This window comes from Notolepis coatsorum, assembly GCF_963971535.1.
Source record: "Notolepis coatsorum genome assembly, chromosome: 11".
NCBI lineage: Eukaryota > Metazoa > Chordata > Actinopteri > Aulopiformes > Paralepididae > Notolepis > Notolepis coatsorum.
In genome coordinates this window covers 4,335,857-4,352,844 of record NC_140175.1, presented here as the reverse complement: position 1 = coordinate 4,352,844, position 16,988 = coordinate 4,335,857, and the positions used below count along the sequence as shown (strand labels likewise).

At 43.4% G+C, this 16,988-nt stretch overlaps 1 protein-coding gene across 1 annotated transcript in view; it reads left to right on the top strand.

Annotated features, from left to right (window-relative positions):
- Positions 1–1,610: 1,610 nt before the first annotated feature.
- The window catches only part of pitpnb (phosphatidylinositol transfer protein, beta), a 57,017-nt gene continuing 41,639 nt past the window's right edge, over positions 1,611–16,988 (top strand). The window contains exons 1-3 of the mRNA XM_084324254.1: positions 1,611–1,654; positions 12,047–12,077; positions 15,347–15,492. Coding sequence (XP_084180380.1) covers positions 1,635–1,654; positions 12,047–12,077; positions 15,347–15,492 — 197 coding nt within the window. The 5' untranslated portion in view covers positions 1,611–1,634. The remainder of the gene's footprint in view (positions 1,655–12,046; positions 12,078–15,346; positions 15,493–16,988) is intronic.

Here is a 16,988-nt window from a genome sequence, read left to right as displayed (position 1 = left end):
ATATTTACACTAAGTTCTCTTTTACCTCTTATTTAATTCATTCATTCATAAAAAAATTTTTTCAACCTTTATTTAAAATCGTAAGCATTGGAGGTTTCCCTCATTTACAGAAACGACGATTGTACAGTACATAATAAAAACAATATTCAAAGAAATTTAAACACCAAAATAAAAAACGTTTCAAAATAATTTAAAAAGATCAACTAAAACAGTTACAGGTAGGTTAGGTTTAGCTTTAGGTTTACTTTATTTGTTCAAGGGGGACAGTGTGTACATTAATAAAACATTTTACAAATGTAAATGCACCCAATTTTAGCCAAAAGGCTAATTTCCATTGGCAGTCCCCCTCCTGCCAGAAGGTACAGGCTAAAATCCTGTGTGAAAAAAGGGTTAGCAATAAAAACAGAATAAAATCAAGATAAATAACATTAGAATAAAAACACAACAAAAGCACATAGACATACGATAGGGATACAGGGCACAATACAGTCATGGACACAAGGACAGAGCACATCATGACATATTAAGAGACCCAGACAGACAGACGCACCATATCCACACACACATACACACACACACACAGACACCTCAGTGTTGACAGTGCTGGTTTTCAATGAGCCATTCCCTAACCCTGCACTTGAATGAATGGTATGATGTGGACACTCTAATTGTTTGAGGAATTGAGTTCCATTGGTGGGATGCTCTGTATGAAAAGACGGCCTGGCCAAATACACTTTTTTTGAAAGGGATTGTACAGTCCCCCCTTGCCGCACCTCTAGTGTTCCTGGCTGAGGCAGACTTGAGGTTGATGAAACCAGACAAAGGAGGAGGAGCCAATCCACACTTTATTTTAAAAACTAGACAGACGTTTTGACATAGAGTCAGGTTTTCCCAACTGAGTAGATTACATTTTTTTTTAGAATGTGACAATGATGGTACCTGAATGGTTTCTTGTCTAGAATTTGTATTGCTTGTTTGTATAGTGATTGAAGTGGTTTCAGGATGGTTGAATGTGAATTGGACCAGGTTATCAAACAGTATGTGATGTGGGAAAGAACCATTGAATGAAAATATAGCTTTGCTGCCTCGGTTGAAAGGAAGTTTCTTATGTACCTGAAGTTTGATAGGCTGAACTTTACCTTATTGCAGACTTTTTTTATGTGATTTTTGAAGCTAAGGTTTGGGTCTATGTGTAATCCTAAGTATTTATATTCTGATACTACCTGTAATTTCTGACCGGAGATGAAGATATCCTGCTCTGCAACTTCTCTGTGGCCCTTGGAGAAGAACATACAGACAGTCTTAGAGACATTCAATTGTAAACAGCTGTTCTTAAGCCAGGATGTGACATTCACCATGACATTAGACTATTTTGTTGCAGCCTCTTCTGTGGTTTTACTTTTACCGTGTGTAAAGATCACTGTATCATCAACACCGTGGGAAGCAGGCGGGCACGTAATTGAATTTGTCTGTGTATGTCTTGCACAAATTGGAAAAAATTAGACAAAGTTCACATGATTCCTCGTCCAATCAAAACACGTCAGGGGGGGCGGGACAAACGTGTTGATAATTCTGGATGACGTCGACGTCGACGATCCCGCGCAGCCGCAGCGGAGCCCCGGTCGGAGGAGAAGATGGTGCAGATCAAGGAATAGTGAGTTCAAACTGTATTAAATGTTGTATTTCGACGCATTTAGCCCGGCCTCGTAGTGAACACAAGCTGCTCGTTGTGAAGACGTGACGGTGTGTGTGTGCCCCGCTGCCCTGGCACTGCGAGGAGACGCCTAACTAAGCTTTTAGAGAGAGAGCTGTGGATCAGGACGTGGGGACAGAATTACACACACCGGTCTCTTCTGTCGAGGCCTGGCTAGCTATAGCGTTAGCTACCGTTAGCTTAGCCATCTGGTTGTAGCTTCTTCTTCTAAATGAACCGGTTGTGTAGAAAAGTCCTAATAACTGCATGTACGCGTTGTGGCGCCGTCTTGACTTGTATATTATTAACAACAAGCACCAAGCTGAGTTGGTTTATTTACATGATGGGAGCAGGTTTCAGTATCGTGGCTGCTGACAGATTATGATGAAGGCTCCATCTCCCCCCCGGGTTTAGCTGCTAGCAGGCGGCTAGGCTAGCTGTTAGCTCGGGGCTAGGCTAGCTGTTAGCTCGGGGCTAGACTAGCTGTTAGCTCGGGGCTAGGCTAGCTGTTAGCTCGGGGCTAGACTAGCTGTTAGCTCGGGGCTAGGCTAGCTGTTAGCTCACAGCTAGGAGGCAGCAGCAGGGTTTAGCTGCTAGCAGGGGGCTAGGCTAGCTGTTAGCTCACAGCTAGGAGGCAGCAACAGGGTTTAGCTAGCAGGGGGCTAGGCTAGCTGTTAGCTCACAGCTTGGAAGCAGCAGCAGCAGGGTTTAGCTAGCAGGGGGCTAGACTAGCTCACAGCTAGGGCTAGGAAGCAGCAGGTTGATTGATTGAAAAGTTTATTAACAGATTGCAGAATGGGTACAGTACAGCTCAATACACACAATTGTTAAGGGGATGCAGACCAGAGAAAGACTTTCGTCTTGTTTACATCAGGGTCCCCCATTTTCAATTCATCAGGACATATATGACATACAGGTAGACAGTACTGCTTACATCTATACATTTATGACATACCAGATCTGCAAATGCAGTACTGTTTGTGATACAAAAAGAGTATAGAAAAGAGAGTATATACATTTGACGTAGAAACTACATTGGAGGAGGGTGGGTAGGAGGGGTGGGTGGGGGAAAACTACAACTGTACAAGCAAAACTGTACATTGAAATATTGACGAAACCATACACAGTCAATTTCGCTGAGCAAATTTTACTCAAACGGAGTACATTTTACTCACTTGGGCTCAAATGGACTCAGTTTGAGTAAAATTTACTCTGCGAAATCCACTGTGTACTTGGTTCCAAGAGGAGGGTCTTGTGTATTCTTGGGTTAGGTCATTTACTGTACATTGGAGGGGGTTGGGTTGGGACATTTACAGGGGCCAGTTTCGAATTGCAGTCTCCCGTAGGTGTTCTTTGAGAGTGGTTTTGAAAGTGGGTAGTACTAGTGATTCACATTCCTACAGCTTTGGGTAGGGCGTTCCACATTGATGTGGCATAATTGCGAAACGTGTTTAGTCCCTTATTTGAGCCGAATCTGGGTTTTACATGATTTGTGGAACTCCCTCTGGTGTTGTGGTTGTGGTATTCACTGACCTTTGGGAAGTATTTTGACATGTACATGGGTACCTTAGTGGTGTAGTGTATCTTGTAGACCAGGCCCATTGCAAGTTGCTGTACTCTGTTGTCTACTCTAAGCCATCCTAGGTTGTCAAAGTGGGCAGGGGTGAGGTGGGTTCTAGGAGTAAGGTCAAACAGTAGTCTGACCAGTTTGTTTTGTGATGTTTGTAATTTTGTTTTTAGCGCCTTTTGAGGTGCTTTGGTACCATGAGGTGCAAGCATAGTCGTAGTACCCTTGTATGAGTGCTCCTGCCAGAGTCTTCAGGGTGTTCTTGTTTACCAGAGAGGAGATCCGGTACAAGAATCAAGTTCATTGGTTGACTTTTTTTATTACATTGGATGCCATTTTGTCACAGGAAAGATTTGCCTCTAGGATGGAACCCAGGTAGGTAATTTCGTCTTTCCTTGTGACAATATTGTCACCCACTGTAACTGAGAAGCTGTCGGTCTTGCTGAGTTTGTTATTTGAACTGAAGAGAATGGACTCTGTTTTGCCCATGTGTAATGATAGTTTGTTGTCATCGAGCCAGGTGCAGCTAAGCTAGCTCACAGCTAGGAAGCAGCAGGGTTTAGCTAGGCTAGCTCACAGCTAGGAAGCAGCAGGTACCATTGTCTGACTGACGAGCCGTTTGTGTGTACATCTGTGTTGTTGTTAGCCAGCCGTCTGTCAACCTGTCGTCAACCCACTTTAGTTTGGAAGGAGGTTCTTGTTTGACGGTGTTTATTATCACGTAGCACCGCTGACCATCCCATCTTGACGTTTGTGTTTTGGCGGGAGACTGGATGTATGTAACACAGCGTTACCACCAGCTAACCTGTTTAGCTGGGCGGCTACCGTGATAGCGCGTTAAGCTAATTAGACTTTAGCTAACGTTATCTAGCTAATGTGTACTTGCTTGCTGCCCCTTTTTGAGTTGAAGACAGCGTTGTGTTCAAGCATGTTCTGTGCTAAATGTAAACGAGGCGTGTTCTCTCCAACGTCACCGAACTGTACACACCGCTGGCTTGAGCTATTCTTGTGCTCGAACAGGTCGCACCAAAACACGAACTGCTGCTGGTGGAACATACTGTAGGTTCATGTTGGTCCTGAACGTGGTTGATGAAGTTATTGGATTTGCAAAACATTTCCCCATTATAGCTACGTTGGGTTAGGTAGTTACACATTGAGCACTGCTATTATTACGTTATTGTGGAATATTTGTTATATAATCGGGTTAGTAATTCAATTAGACCCTTACTAACTGCACCGTTTGATTAGGAATCCTTGCCTCAGGTTTGTGCATTAGTGTTACGTGACATGATTTGTTGCATAAGATTGTCATGGCCTGTGTTTTTAGAAGATCGTATAGATAGATTCTCCCTTATCTAGTCGCTAAAGACCAGGGTCAGTCACGCTGGGCAGCAATAGATCAGATAAGAATGATCCATAACCAAGCAGTAAGCTGACATGTCTAAATCTGACCCCCCTTTTTACCTGTCCTCAAATCCTGCAGGCTGGTATTGCATCCAGTTAGTGTGTGTGCTGTGCTCTGCTCTTATTATTTATGATGCAATGGAGGCTGTGACTTTCAGAAGGATTTGGGACTGTTGGTGACTGTATTAAAGGGTAATTCCGGTATTTTTAAACCTGCACCCTATTTTTCCATCACCTGGGGTGTAAATGAATAATGGGGACAACAGTTTTTGTATTAAGTCCAGTATTGAGCGAGATCGCTGCAGCTGCAAGGACTGGAGGGAGGCTGCAGTGTTATCGTTGGGGGCATTTGTGCATCAAAGTGTGTCCACAAAAAGTGCTTGTTTTTGCCACAGACAGGCTCAGAGTGTTGGATTATTGTCAGATTGTGTCTTTCTTATGTGAAGGATCCCTACAGAGATGGACCTTTGTGTTTTACGTTTCGACACGGATAGGAGCGTCTTCGTCCATGTGCAGCACAACTACCTGAGGTAGTCTATGAAAACTGAGTGTGACGCAACATTTGGCGCAATTAGAATATACGCAAACCATTATTTTAGATGATGCCATTGCCACACTTTCTGTACTCTCAAACCCTCCCTCTCCAACTCTTACTCACATTTCCACTGTAGTCTTCCTGCAACAACTCATGATTTAGATTGATTGATTGATTTAAAACTTTATTAACAGATTGCAGAATGGGTACAATACAGTACGGCTCAATACACACAATTGTTAAGGGGATGCAGACCAGAGAAAGACTTTCTTTTTGTTTACATCAGGGTCCCCCATTTTCAATTAATCGTATTCATCAATTCACATGATTTCAGAGTGAGACTTCCATTTTGGGTAAGAAATAGAAGACTCTCTGACACACAAAAAAAAGTACTTTTAGCGGATGTACCTTATGTTACATTCAGGGCCCGAAATTAGAGCCCGCCATTGGCGACCAGATTTTAGGTTTGGCGAGTGCCACTGAGAGGTCTGTCCGCCATGTGGCGGGTAACAAAATAGTCATGTAAAATAATTAAAACTGCAGTGTGTTCAGGGGAGGAAACTAACTTTTTGGCTTACCAGCCAACTGGAGAGTATCTGATTTTTTTTACCAGACAAACTGATTTTTTACCAGCCAAAAAAAATCGCTAATTGTGATAATTACTTCTTTGTATGTCTTCGTCTAAATTGATTTTCAATCATAGTAATAATCACACCGTGTCTCTACTCTTTAAAATATTTATTAGCATAAAACATTAATAACAGTCTCTAGTCTACTCTTCACAATATTAGCATAACACATATTAACATGAAAGAGGGATCTATTCTGGACTGGGTTGGGCTGAACTGGGCAGTGAAAGATGCTGGGTTGGACTGGGTTGGGCAGTGAAAGAAAAAAACCGAAGTATGTTGTGAAGTGTATAGATAGATAGATGTGAAATGTATAGATGTAGCAGTACTGTCTATCTGTATGTCGTGTATGTCATATGTTATGATGAATTGAAAATGGGGGACCCTGATGTAAACAAGACGAAAGTCTTTCTCTGGTCTGCATCCCCTTAACAATTGTGTGTATTGAGCCGTACTGTATTGTACCCATTCTGCAATCTGTTAATAAAGTTTTCAATCAGTCAATCAAGTTAACTTTGAACCTCGGTTGTCAAGCCACGTCAATGTTGTGTATGCATCCGAGTGTTCACTGTGCCTTTAAGACGGCACGGTGGCCTTACGACAGTGCTGTGAAGTACCGTCAAGTGGTCTGCTGTTAGCTGTTGTGCACTGGTTGAGCTAGCCCCTTTCGTGACTGCGATGTGCAAGCCAGGGGCTTTTGAGCATGAAATAAAATGTCTAACCTTACGTCGTAGTCGGGTGCGCAATAGACTAACATACACCTCTGTAATTTAAATGTGTCCTTCATCCTTGCCTTGGACTCGAGAGTTGTACTAGGGTTGGATGCAGTTCCCCGTTGCTCAGTCTGTCTGTTTTCCATCTTCTGTGTTTAACGTTATCTGTTTGCGAGTGCTTCCTTGACTGATGGCCAGTACCACGGGACTTTTATTCAACATTCTATATTTCCGCGGGTTGGCCAGTACTGCAGGAACTTTTATTAAACATTATATATGTCCGCGGGTTGGCCAGTACTGCGGGAACTTTTATTAAACATTATATATGTCCGCGGGTTGGCCAGTACTGCGGGAACTTTTATTAAACATTATATATGTCCGCGGGTTGGGCCGGTTGGCCAGTACTGCGGGAACTTTTATTAAACATTATATATGTCCGCGGGTTGGCCAGTACTGCGGGAACTTTTATTAAACATTATATATGTCCGCGGGTCTTGTGCAGTGCTCTCGTGGCACTGTCAACTCGCCAGACTGGCGAGTGGTCTTCATGAATCACTCGCCAAACGTAAAAAATACTCTCATTTGGCGAGTAAAGTGGCCTAATTTCCTCCCCTGAGTGTGTTTTGGTCTTACGACAGGCCTAATTTGTGGCTTGTTTACCGACGTCACATCCACTACTCTTCTGTCCTGACTGCCTGTGGCGCCTGCTTGCACTGTAGGGAGCTAACGTTAGCTTAATAACTTTAAATAGGTTGCAAATATGTGGAACTATGGAAGGAGTAAGCCGACCGCTAAAAAGAAAACCCACCGCGGCAGCGAGAGCGGGACCACCTAACAAAAGAACGTTTCGCAGAGCTTTTCCTTCCTATCATTTCATTATAGACAGCCCACAGACCATGAGCTAACTAAGCTAAGCTATCTAACGTTAGCTGCTAACCCTGGAAACGCTCAAAGCACAGTCAGTGAGTCCACAAAACCAGTTCCATTAGTGAGGAAAGGGGGGGGGGGGGTTATATTAACGAGGCTTGACAACAGGGGTTCAAAGATAACATCACATTTATTGGCTATTCGTTTCTTTATAATTATCGCTTCATGCATCGTGCATCCAGGCTCCGTGTGTTGACATCCTAGTGTGTGTGACATCATCAAGTACGGCAACTCAGAAGGGGGGGGGCTGGCTCTCTCGCTCTCTCTCTCTCTCTCTCTCTCTCTCTCTCTCTCTCTCTCTCTCTCTCTCACTCACTCACTCACTCTACGTTCAATATGTTTTAAAGCCAAACGTAACACTATAAATACTAACTGGATAGTTGATATAAACATTTCATTTCATTATCTGAAATATTCTAAAATCATTAAGTCTGCTATAAGCCATTATCCCTTTGTGTGTGATTATTATTTTCTCACAGTATATATATATATATGTGTGTGTTTGGCAAGTATGTCAAAAAGAAAAACGGAAACAACACGTTTGTCATCGGTAGTAAATCAATGAGATTGTGGACTCTGATGAGGACATGATTGAGGAGGTTTAAGTTAGGTTTATAAAACATTTTATTATGTTGTTAAATCCTGCAAAGAGGGTAGAGTGAGGAGTCTGATGATTAACAGTAGGTTACAATTTAAGCTTACCGGTAAGCTTGAATTGACATGTGAATAAAAATAAGGAAGTTCCAGGCACTCTTCTTGTATATAAAAAAAGGCTTTAATAAATAGCTTAGTTCATATTAGAACCATTAAAAAAAACACCATGTTTCGGCCTCTCTATTGGCCTTCTTCATTTTTTAATGGTTCTAATATGAACTAAGCTATTTATTAAAGCCTTTTTTATATACAAGAAGAGTGCCTGGAACGTCCTTGTTTGTATTCAACTGGCTCCCCTCATCCAAGAGCACCTTCAAAAAGACACAGGATTCACACCACAAAGACGCTGCAGCCCTCCTTGTTCTAGTTTGAATTGACATGTATTGATTAATCAATCATCAATGAATATATTAAAATAATTTGCTTACAATTTTACTCTGGCCTCTTATTTAAGTGTATTCTTCAACATAATACCCCATCTACTTGAAATTTACTGAATTATTTTTAATATATATGTGACACAAACATTTATTTTGTTTGGCCGGTAAGAAATATGCTTGGCGGGTAGATTTTTCCCATCTACCCGCCACTGGCCGGTGAGTCAAAAAGTAAATTTTGGGCCCTGGTTACATTACAGCCTGTTCTTGCTCAAACTGATTCCAATAAATGTTGTCCCTCATAGACATTTAAACCCCAAATAGTTAGAAAAATAGGGTCCAGGTTTGAAAATAGCGGTACGACTCTTTTAAGATAAATGGTATATATGTTGGTATTGAGGATGAGATGCTCATCCCCTACGTCATCCGCACGGCCGGTGTCTTTTGGAACGAGTGCACCTGCGATGAGTCCACGTAGGGCTGGGCGATAAAACGATAATTATCGCGATATATTTTAATAATCGATAAATATTGATTTTTTTTTTATTGTGACCTGCAACAGGGCAGCTTTAAAACCAGAGACAGTGGACAGACTTGTCTTTCTTGCCTGCAACTTAAAGTAATGGCTTTGCTTGTCCAAATGACAATACTGATTTCTAGGGCTGTAGTGTACGAATGTCTTTATTTTTTATTTAATTTTTTATTCAAAGCTTCTATTGAAGTTTTCGAATGAAGCTTTGAGTGCTGTCATAGACCCTACCTACTGGTCTATGTGCAGGGCACGAAATTAACTTTTTGACTCACCGGCCAGTGGCGGATAGATTCTACCCGCCAAGCATATTTCTTACCGGCCAAAAAAAAATGTGTATATTGTGTCGCATATATAAATTTCTTTTCAGTACATTTCAAGTAGATAAGCTATTACGTTGAAGAATAGACACTTAAAGAGGCCAGAGTTCAATTTGTTCTCTCTCTCTCTCTCTCTCTCTCTCTCTCTTTCTGTCTCTCTGTCTCTATCTGTGTCTCTCTCTCTCTCTGTGTGTGAAGTGACTTCTCGCTATCTGCAAACAGCTCCACTGTCTGTGTGTATACTTAGTAGCCTCCAGATGCAGCCAGGATTCTCCGGCGCTGCAGCTGGACCCTATTGGTATACTGTGCTTTGGTCAAATCACATTCAGCATGCTCGAATACGCATCGAATCAATGTTATAAGACATTGATATCAGGAGCTATCTGTAGCTACTGCTAGCCGGCTAGATAACGTTAAGACAACGCCTCAGTTGTTGACTATTTAGTTTACTGGGACATATAGAGCTAACGTGAGCTAACGTTGCCTACCGAGCGAACGGAGGTATCATGCACTCGACTATTGCTGGAGTGTTAATGTGTTAATAAATAACACATTAAGTGTTCAAGAAGGAGTGGCCATTCTTGATTGATTTTCTGATGTCATTGACCCGTCCTGGTTTACCATGCTGGATTTACAGGAGCCGAGGAGAATATCGGTTGAATGTGTGTTGTGAGGAGGTGGAGTGTGTAATCGGCTCTGGTCTGTGTGTCTTAATACCTGCTACTACACACATACCATCACATTTGCCATTTGGACTTTAAAGTCTGTTGTGAATTTTATGCCATTTTTTTATTTGTTGAAAGACTTATTTTCCGATGTATTTAATTTTTTTTTTCTTTGTCAAGTGTTAATCCCCTTGAGGAAATTCAAGTGTCACACAGCAGCATTGGGGGGGGGGGGGTACAGATAGGATGGGTAGTAATAATAATAGAACAAAGTGTTAGTACTAGTAGTAATGATAATAGTGATAATGATAACTTATCCAGGGTTAGAAATAAACTTTTTTTTCCCTGTGGTTTTTTTGCCCCCCTTAATTGATTTTCGGGGGCTTTTTTGTATTTCGGGGGCACAGAACTTTTATGATGAAAATTAACATAAAAATTATAAAACATTGTCGACACTTACCATATGCCATTTTGTGGCTGCGGCTGTCTTGTCTGCCAAATAACTTAAGTATTTGTGATCAAATGCCTTGAAGTTTTGCACACATGCTATGAGGTCAGACAGGCCGTGGTCAAGATATGTAGTTGAGCAATACATTCGTCATTGGTGCATGTAGGTGAGAGAGGCCTACCACATAACCCTATATTGTGGGTTACCCTACACAGGTTACCCTACACGCGATATATATACATGGAAGGATCATTCATTCATCCAGTCATTCATTCACAATTGCTTAGAACTGAGAGTGGGTTTGCACTGAAACGCTAACTTGGTATGGGCTGTTTCTGAAGGGTGTATAAATGTGGATGCAGGCGGCTAGATCATACCTTATCACCAGCCAGTGTCCTGTCACTGTGAAACCTGCAGTGTCAAAGTCATCGCCCAAACGTTTGAACACGCCCACAGCTCTCAACCCCTGGAACCATATTGTAACAAATGGATGTGGAATTGCCACTTGCTGATATATTCTGCTGTCAATTCTGTAGCTGTGGCCGGGGAGGATCGATTGTATCACGCTTCATCTTCTAAGATTAAACATTGATTCCAAAAATCGATTTCTTTCATTTTGGTTTCAACTTTCTCTGAACTATTGTTCTTGCCAAACACAGCAGAGCAGAAAGACACGCGCAATAATACCAGCTTGTAACACGGAGGTCCACATCTGATCCACAGATGGAGATATTGTATGTATTGTGTAGAGATAATTGTATGTATTGTGTAGAGATAATTGCGATGAATCGATTGTTTACCCTGAATCTGATCATTACCCTCACACATTACCCTGATCAATCCCTACCCACATTCAAAACCGCTCTTAAAGAGCACCTACGGGAGGCTGCAATTCGAAACTGGCCACCGTAAATGCCCAAAACCCCCACCACCTCCTAATAGACAGTCTCCTCCCCACCGCATGTATATATTCCCTCCCCGCCATATGTATATTCCTGCCCCACCCACCCACCCCCTCCTAATGTACAGTCTCCTCCCCACCGCATGTATATATTCCCTCCCCGCCATATGTATATTCCTCCCCCACCCACCCACCCCCTCCTAATGTACAGTCTCCACCCCACCGTATGTATATTTCTCTCCCACCCACACCCACCCCCTCCTAATGTACAGTCCCCTCCCCATCATATGTATATACTCTGTCAGGATCTAGGGGTAACCGTACTGTATATTTGAATACCGTTTATGTCACAAATGTATCAGTACTAAATACCTGTATGTCCCTATGCCATAAATGTCATGTATGTTGTGTATGTCATAAATGTCTATATGAATTGAAAATGGGGGACCCTGATGGAAACAAGACAAACGTCTTTCTCAGGTCTGCATCCCCTTAACAATTGTGTGTATTGAGCCGTACTGTATTGTACCCATTCTGCAATCTGTTAAATAAAGTTTTCATTCATTCATTACCCCAAGCATCGCATTCAAACTGCTCCCAAGGATCCCATCGCTACACTTCTCTGCAGCTTTAGAAGATGGAAATTGGTTCTAACTTGTCTCTCTCTCTCTCTCTCCCTCACAGCCGCGTGGTCTTACCGGTCTCTGTGGAGGAGGTGAGTGTCTACTTCATTATAACCCCAGGGAGTGTGCCTGGCACACTTGGGCTAGTGATCTGCACCACAGAGCGTAGGGAGCTGAAGTCACGCTCAGGCTAGTGAACTGGGCCCTCATTTATCAACGATGCGTAGAAAGTGTTCTATTTCCGTTCCTACGCACGGAATTTAGAATGTGTGTACGCACAGAAAAATCGGGATTTATCACACATGCGTTTTCGAAGCTGTAAGCAGAATACAAGTCATATGAACACTCACGATATAGTGTTCTTCCCCCTTCCTACTGTATAAGAAAGAATTAAAAACGCATTGCAACGAGAACGGAGGTTATTTGTTGAGTTTGTGTGTATTACAAAACCCTTGCAATAAATGTGTCTTAAATGAATGAAAAGCATACATGCTCTGGATACAGGTAGCATATATCGTGTGGGTGATATGACTTGCATTCTGGTACAGCGACTCCTACAGGTCGGTTGGTGCGCCTGCGCAGTAGAATCAGGAAGTGTCGGGGGCAGCGTGAGCCTCCCACGCGTTACTCCTCGCCACTGAGAGATCGAGCTGCGCAGGTGAAAAGATGCGACTGCTGTTACCTCAAGTACCGGAGGGGACTTGTGCTATGTATGACTTAGTCCACATTGCAGCCGGCTTGTGGGAGGCAAGAAACAGCGTTCGAGACAGGGGAGGGTTGAATTGGATGATACGAAATTGGGATGGGAGAAAATATAGAAAATGGGAGAAAAAGTGGATAAAAAAAAAATGACTTGCATTCTGCTTACAACTTAGAAATTCCACTTATTTTGTTTTACAATGTCAAAGCCTTTTAAATATAATCAAAACGTTCCCGTATTTCTGCAATCTATGCGCAAAATAATAACGGGTTGAGTTCTAACAAAGAACATATTACATGCTGGGTAATAGGCTGATAGAGTGTATGCGTGTTTTCCCAAGGGGGGTCCGATTCTGGCAGGGAGTCCGAATTCGGCACAACACCGGTGGCAAAAGACCTGACGGTGGAGAGGACTTGAATGTGCATGGGGATGGCATGTGCGTTTTGTTCCACACTTAATTTGGGCCCCAATTTGCGGTACAAATCAAGGAGAATGTGTCTCGGGTAGCGGACTCTATAATATTATGTTCTCTCGGCAAACGGACTGTCCTATCTCTGAAAACAGTTCCCCGCGGAGCGCAGTCAGTGCACCCCTCCGATAATGCTATATATAAACCATGCTGCATTCATTCGGAAAGAAAGACTTATTCCAAATGCTATTTATAGGGTTTGACAATAATTACACTACTGTCGCTATTTTACAATTAACCATAATGAATTACGGGTCATACCGAACACGTCAGTCAAACTAATGCACTAAAGCTTATTTCCGCGTTGCAGTATTAATATTCTACCGCTGGGCGCCAGGTACGCACGGTCTGAGCTGTGCGTAAATATACGCACAAAGTCAAGCACACGTTCAAATTGATAAGTCCCACACTTTGCTTAGAAATGATCGTACGCACGGGTTACGTACATATCTGTGCGTACGCACCATTGATAAATGAGGGCCCTGGATCCTTTGTAATGTTCTAGTACAGCGGTTCTCAAACTACGGGTCGCGACCCAAAGTGGGGTTGTGGGTAGGCGACAGTGGGGTCGCACATTGGCAAGTAAATTATTTTTATAAAAAAAACATGTTTTTTCTTCTGGCAACATATTTTGGCTAAATATGCCTCGTTTTATAAATGTGTATTGATAACATTGTGCTGTAATACAATTTTCTAATAAATATGCATGATCAAGTTCAACAACGTGTGCTTTTATTTTGATATTCCTTAATTCCACGTTGAAATGACACAATACATTAAGTGTGGGGTCACCAAAGAAGATTCCTAAATAAAATGGGGTCGCAGTATAAAAAAGTTTGAGCTCCCCTGTTCTAGTAGAACCGCTCTGACTTTGATCCGGCCTGTCGAATGTTAGCGCTACCGTCACTGTTGCCCTAACTAACCATTATTCCGATGGTTGATTCATCTATCCATTATTTGATTAAAAGAAAAAAAGAAACATTTGATTCCAAGAAAAAACTAAAGTTATTCCTTAGACGAGGAACAACGCTACTATTATACTAATGTCTTTACTACGCTGCACTCAACACTGCAGCACTCAAGTTTCAACACTGTTTGATGAACATAGTTACTTGGCTGTAAGAGTCGTAGCCTTCCTGCTGACTTTGTCGTACAGAAACATGTAAGTCGCTTTGGATAAAAGCTTCAGCTAAATGACACAATGTAAATCTTTGAAAAAGTAATTGTGTGGGCGGCTAAGTGGCGCAGTGGGCAAGGCGCTCGCCACTAATGCAGGAGACGCTGGGTTCGAGCCCAGCTCTCCGTGTTGCTACCAGCTTGGCTGGTCGTTCATACTAACGCAATTGGCAGTATTAGGGGGGTGGGAAAGCTGGTGGGTGGGGATCGGACGTTGTGGACAGCGACTCCTACAGGTCGGTTGGTGCGCCTGCGCAGCAGAATCAGGGAGCGACGGGGGCGGCGTGTCCCTCCCACGCGTTACTCCTCGACGCTGAGAGATCGCGCTGTACAGGTGAAAAGATGCGACGGCTGCTTCCTCGAGTACCGGAGGGGACACGTGATGCAAGGCTTGGTCCACATTGCAGCCGGCTTGTGGGAGGCATGGTCTAACAACGTTCGTGACAGGGGAGGGTAGAATTGGACGATACGAAATTGGGATGGGAGAAAAATATAAAATGGGAGAAAAAAGTAGATTAAAAAAAAAAAAAAGGTAACTGTGGTGTTGAAATCGGCTACCAGTGGTGTCACTTCTCCTGTTCTGCTGTCGGCTGCGTCGGTTGTTTTACGAGATGATGATCAAATGTCAAATGGGATACAATAGGTCAATTGATCACAAATGTCAACGTCTCTTTCCCGGCGCGACACGGCGCCTCAGTGGCAGAGTTACTGTATTATCACTTCATATTCTGAGAGTCTTTTGTGTGTCTCTCCCTCCCTCTCTCTCTCTCTCTCCCTCTCCCTCTCCCTCTCCCTCTCCCTCTCCCTCTCCCCTCTCCCCTCTCCCCTCTCCCCTCTCCCCTCTCCCTCTCTCCTCCCTCTCTCTCTCTCTCTCTCCTCCCTCCCTCTCTCTCTCTCTCTCTCTCCCCCCCCTCTCTCTCCCCCCCCTCTCTCTCCCCCCCCCTCTCTCTCTCTCTCTCTCTCTCTCCCCCCCCCCCCCCTCTCTCTCTCTCTCTCTCGTCCCCCGTGCCCCCCAGTACCAAGTGGGCCAGCTGTACTCTGTGGCCGAGGCCAGCAAGAACGAGACGGGCGGCGGAGAGGGCATCGAGGTTCTGACGAACGAGCCCTACGAGAACGAGGGCGAGAAGGGACAGTACACGCACAAGATCTACCATCTAAAGAGGTGGGTGAAGGGCACAAGATCTACCATCTAAAGAGGTGGGCGTCTGGCATCTGGCCTCGTGTCACAGTAGATGTGTCTGGAGGCTTATAATAATAATAATAATAACAACAACTAGACTTTGAAGAAGTCTTTATTCGCCATGCAGTGACACACACGTGCGATGGACGGCACACACACAGGAACTAAGGCTGAGCCCGAACGTTCGAACGTTCGTTCGTTAAGCTGACATTCGGACTTTAATTAATGGGTTCGAACGTTCGGTGAAAAAAAATAAAGCAGGCGCAACGACGGTGAGGCGATGTGAAGCGGCGCGTCCCCCGAGTCGCTCGGCTCAACCAGTATGGTCTCTGCCGGGCTGTTGCTGGATACTCAACCAGAGCTCTAGTCTCAACCAATGCAATAGAACAATTTTGATTGAATGACAGGCGATTCTGCCAATTACGTCACACCGCTTGCACCCGCCTCTGCTGTTACCACCAATCGGCAAGCGTTTATTATTTTTTTTACTTCCGGCAATGCCGCCTGCTTGCGAGAAGCATTAACGTAGCGTTAGCTCCCCGCCGAGGAAGTAAAAGTCGTAACAAGGTTTCCATAGGTGAACCTGCGGAAGGATCATTAATGAATACCAGCCATTTTCGGCCACGGAGCGCGAGCTTCATGGCGGGAGGTGGTTGCGTTGGAAACAACTCTGGCCGAGGCGGCAGGCGTGTTGGGAGCCCGGCGGGACCCCCGCGCCGGTGTCTCTCTGTCTCTCTGCCGTCCCCCGTTCCGAGGTAGAAGGTGGAAGGAGCCGAGGCGCGCGCCTCTCTCCTTCCCGTCGACCAAGAGTGAATACCTGTTATTGAACGTGTAACACTAACTATATAACGTTAATGCCACAAAACGAATGCCTTTAAGCCCCTTACGTGACTGCGGTGTGCAAGGGCTATTGTTTATCATAAGTAGGAACTTTGATGAATGCAGTACTCTGTAGCTTGTTTATTTTCTTCTGAGTGCTTTGTTTAATTACATGAACAGCCACCACTGTAAACAACATGTTTTTTCACCAATAGATTATGCAATGCCTCCCTCCGTAGGATCTATAATACAAAAAAAATATATATATATAAAAAAAAAAATGTAATAAAAAAAAACTTTATTAAAGAATTTACAAAAAACGAACGTTCGAACGTTCGTTCGATAAACCCTGGCGAACGTTCGAACCCTAAAAACAGGGTTCGGGCTCAGCCTTAACAGGAACACACACACGTGCGATGGGCGGCACACACACAGGAACACACACACAGGAACACACACACTAGAGCTGTTTCCCCTGAAGCCTGTTTTTGGGCTTCGAACTTCGTCAGGGTTTTTCGAACGGACGTTCAAACCTTCGTTAATTTTTTTTTTAATAAAATTCACTTTTTCTTTTCTTTTTAAATAAATATCCTCAAACTAAATCCTCAATTTGAATAAAGTGATTAATCTGATTAAATTAGTATTTTTTTTTTTCAACT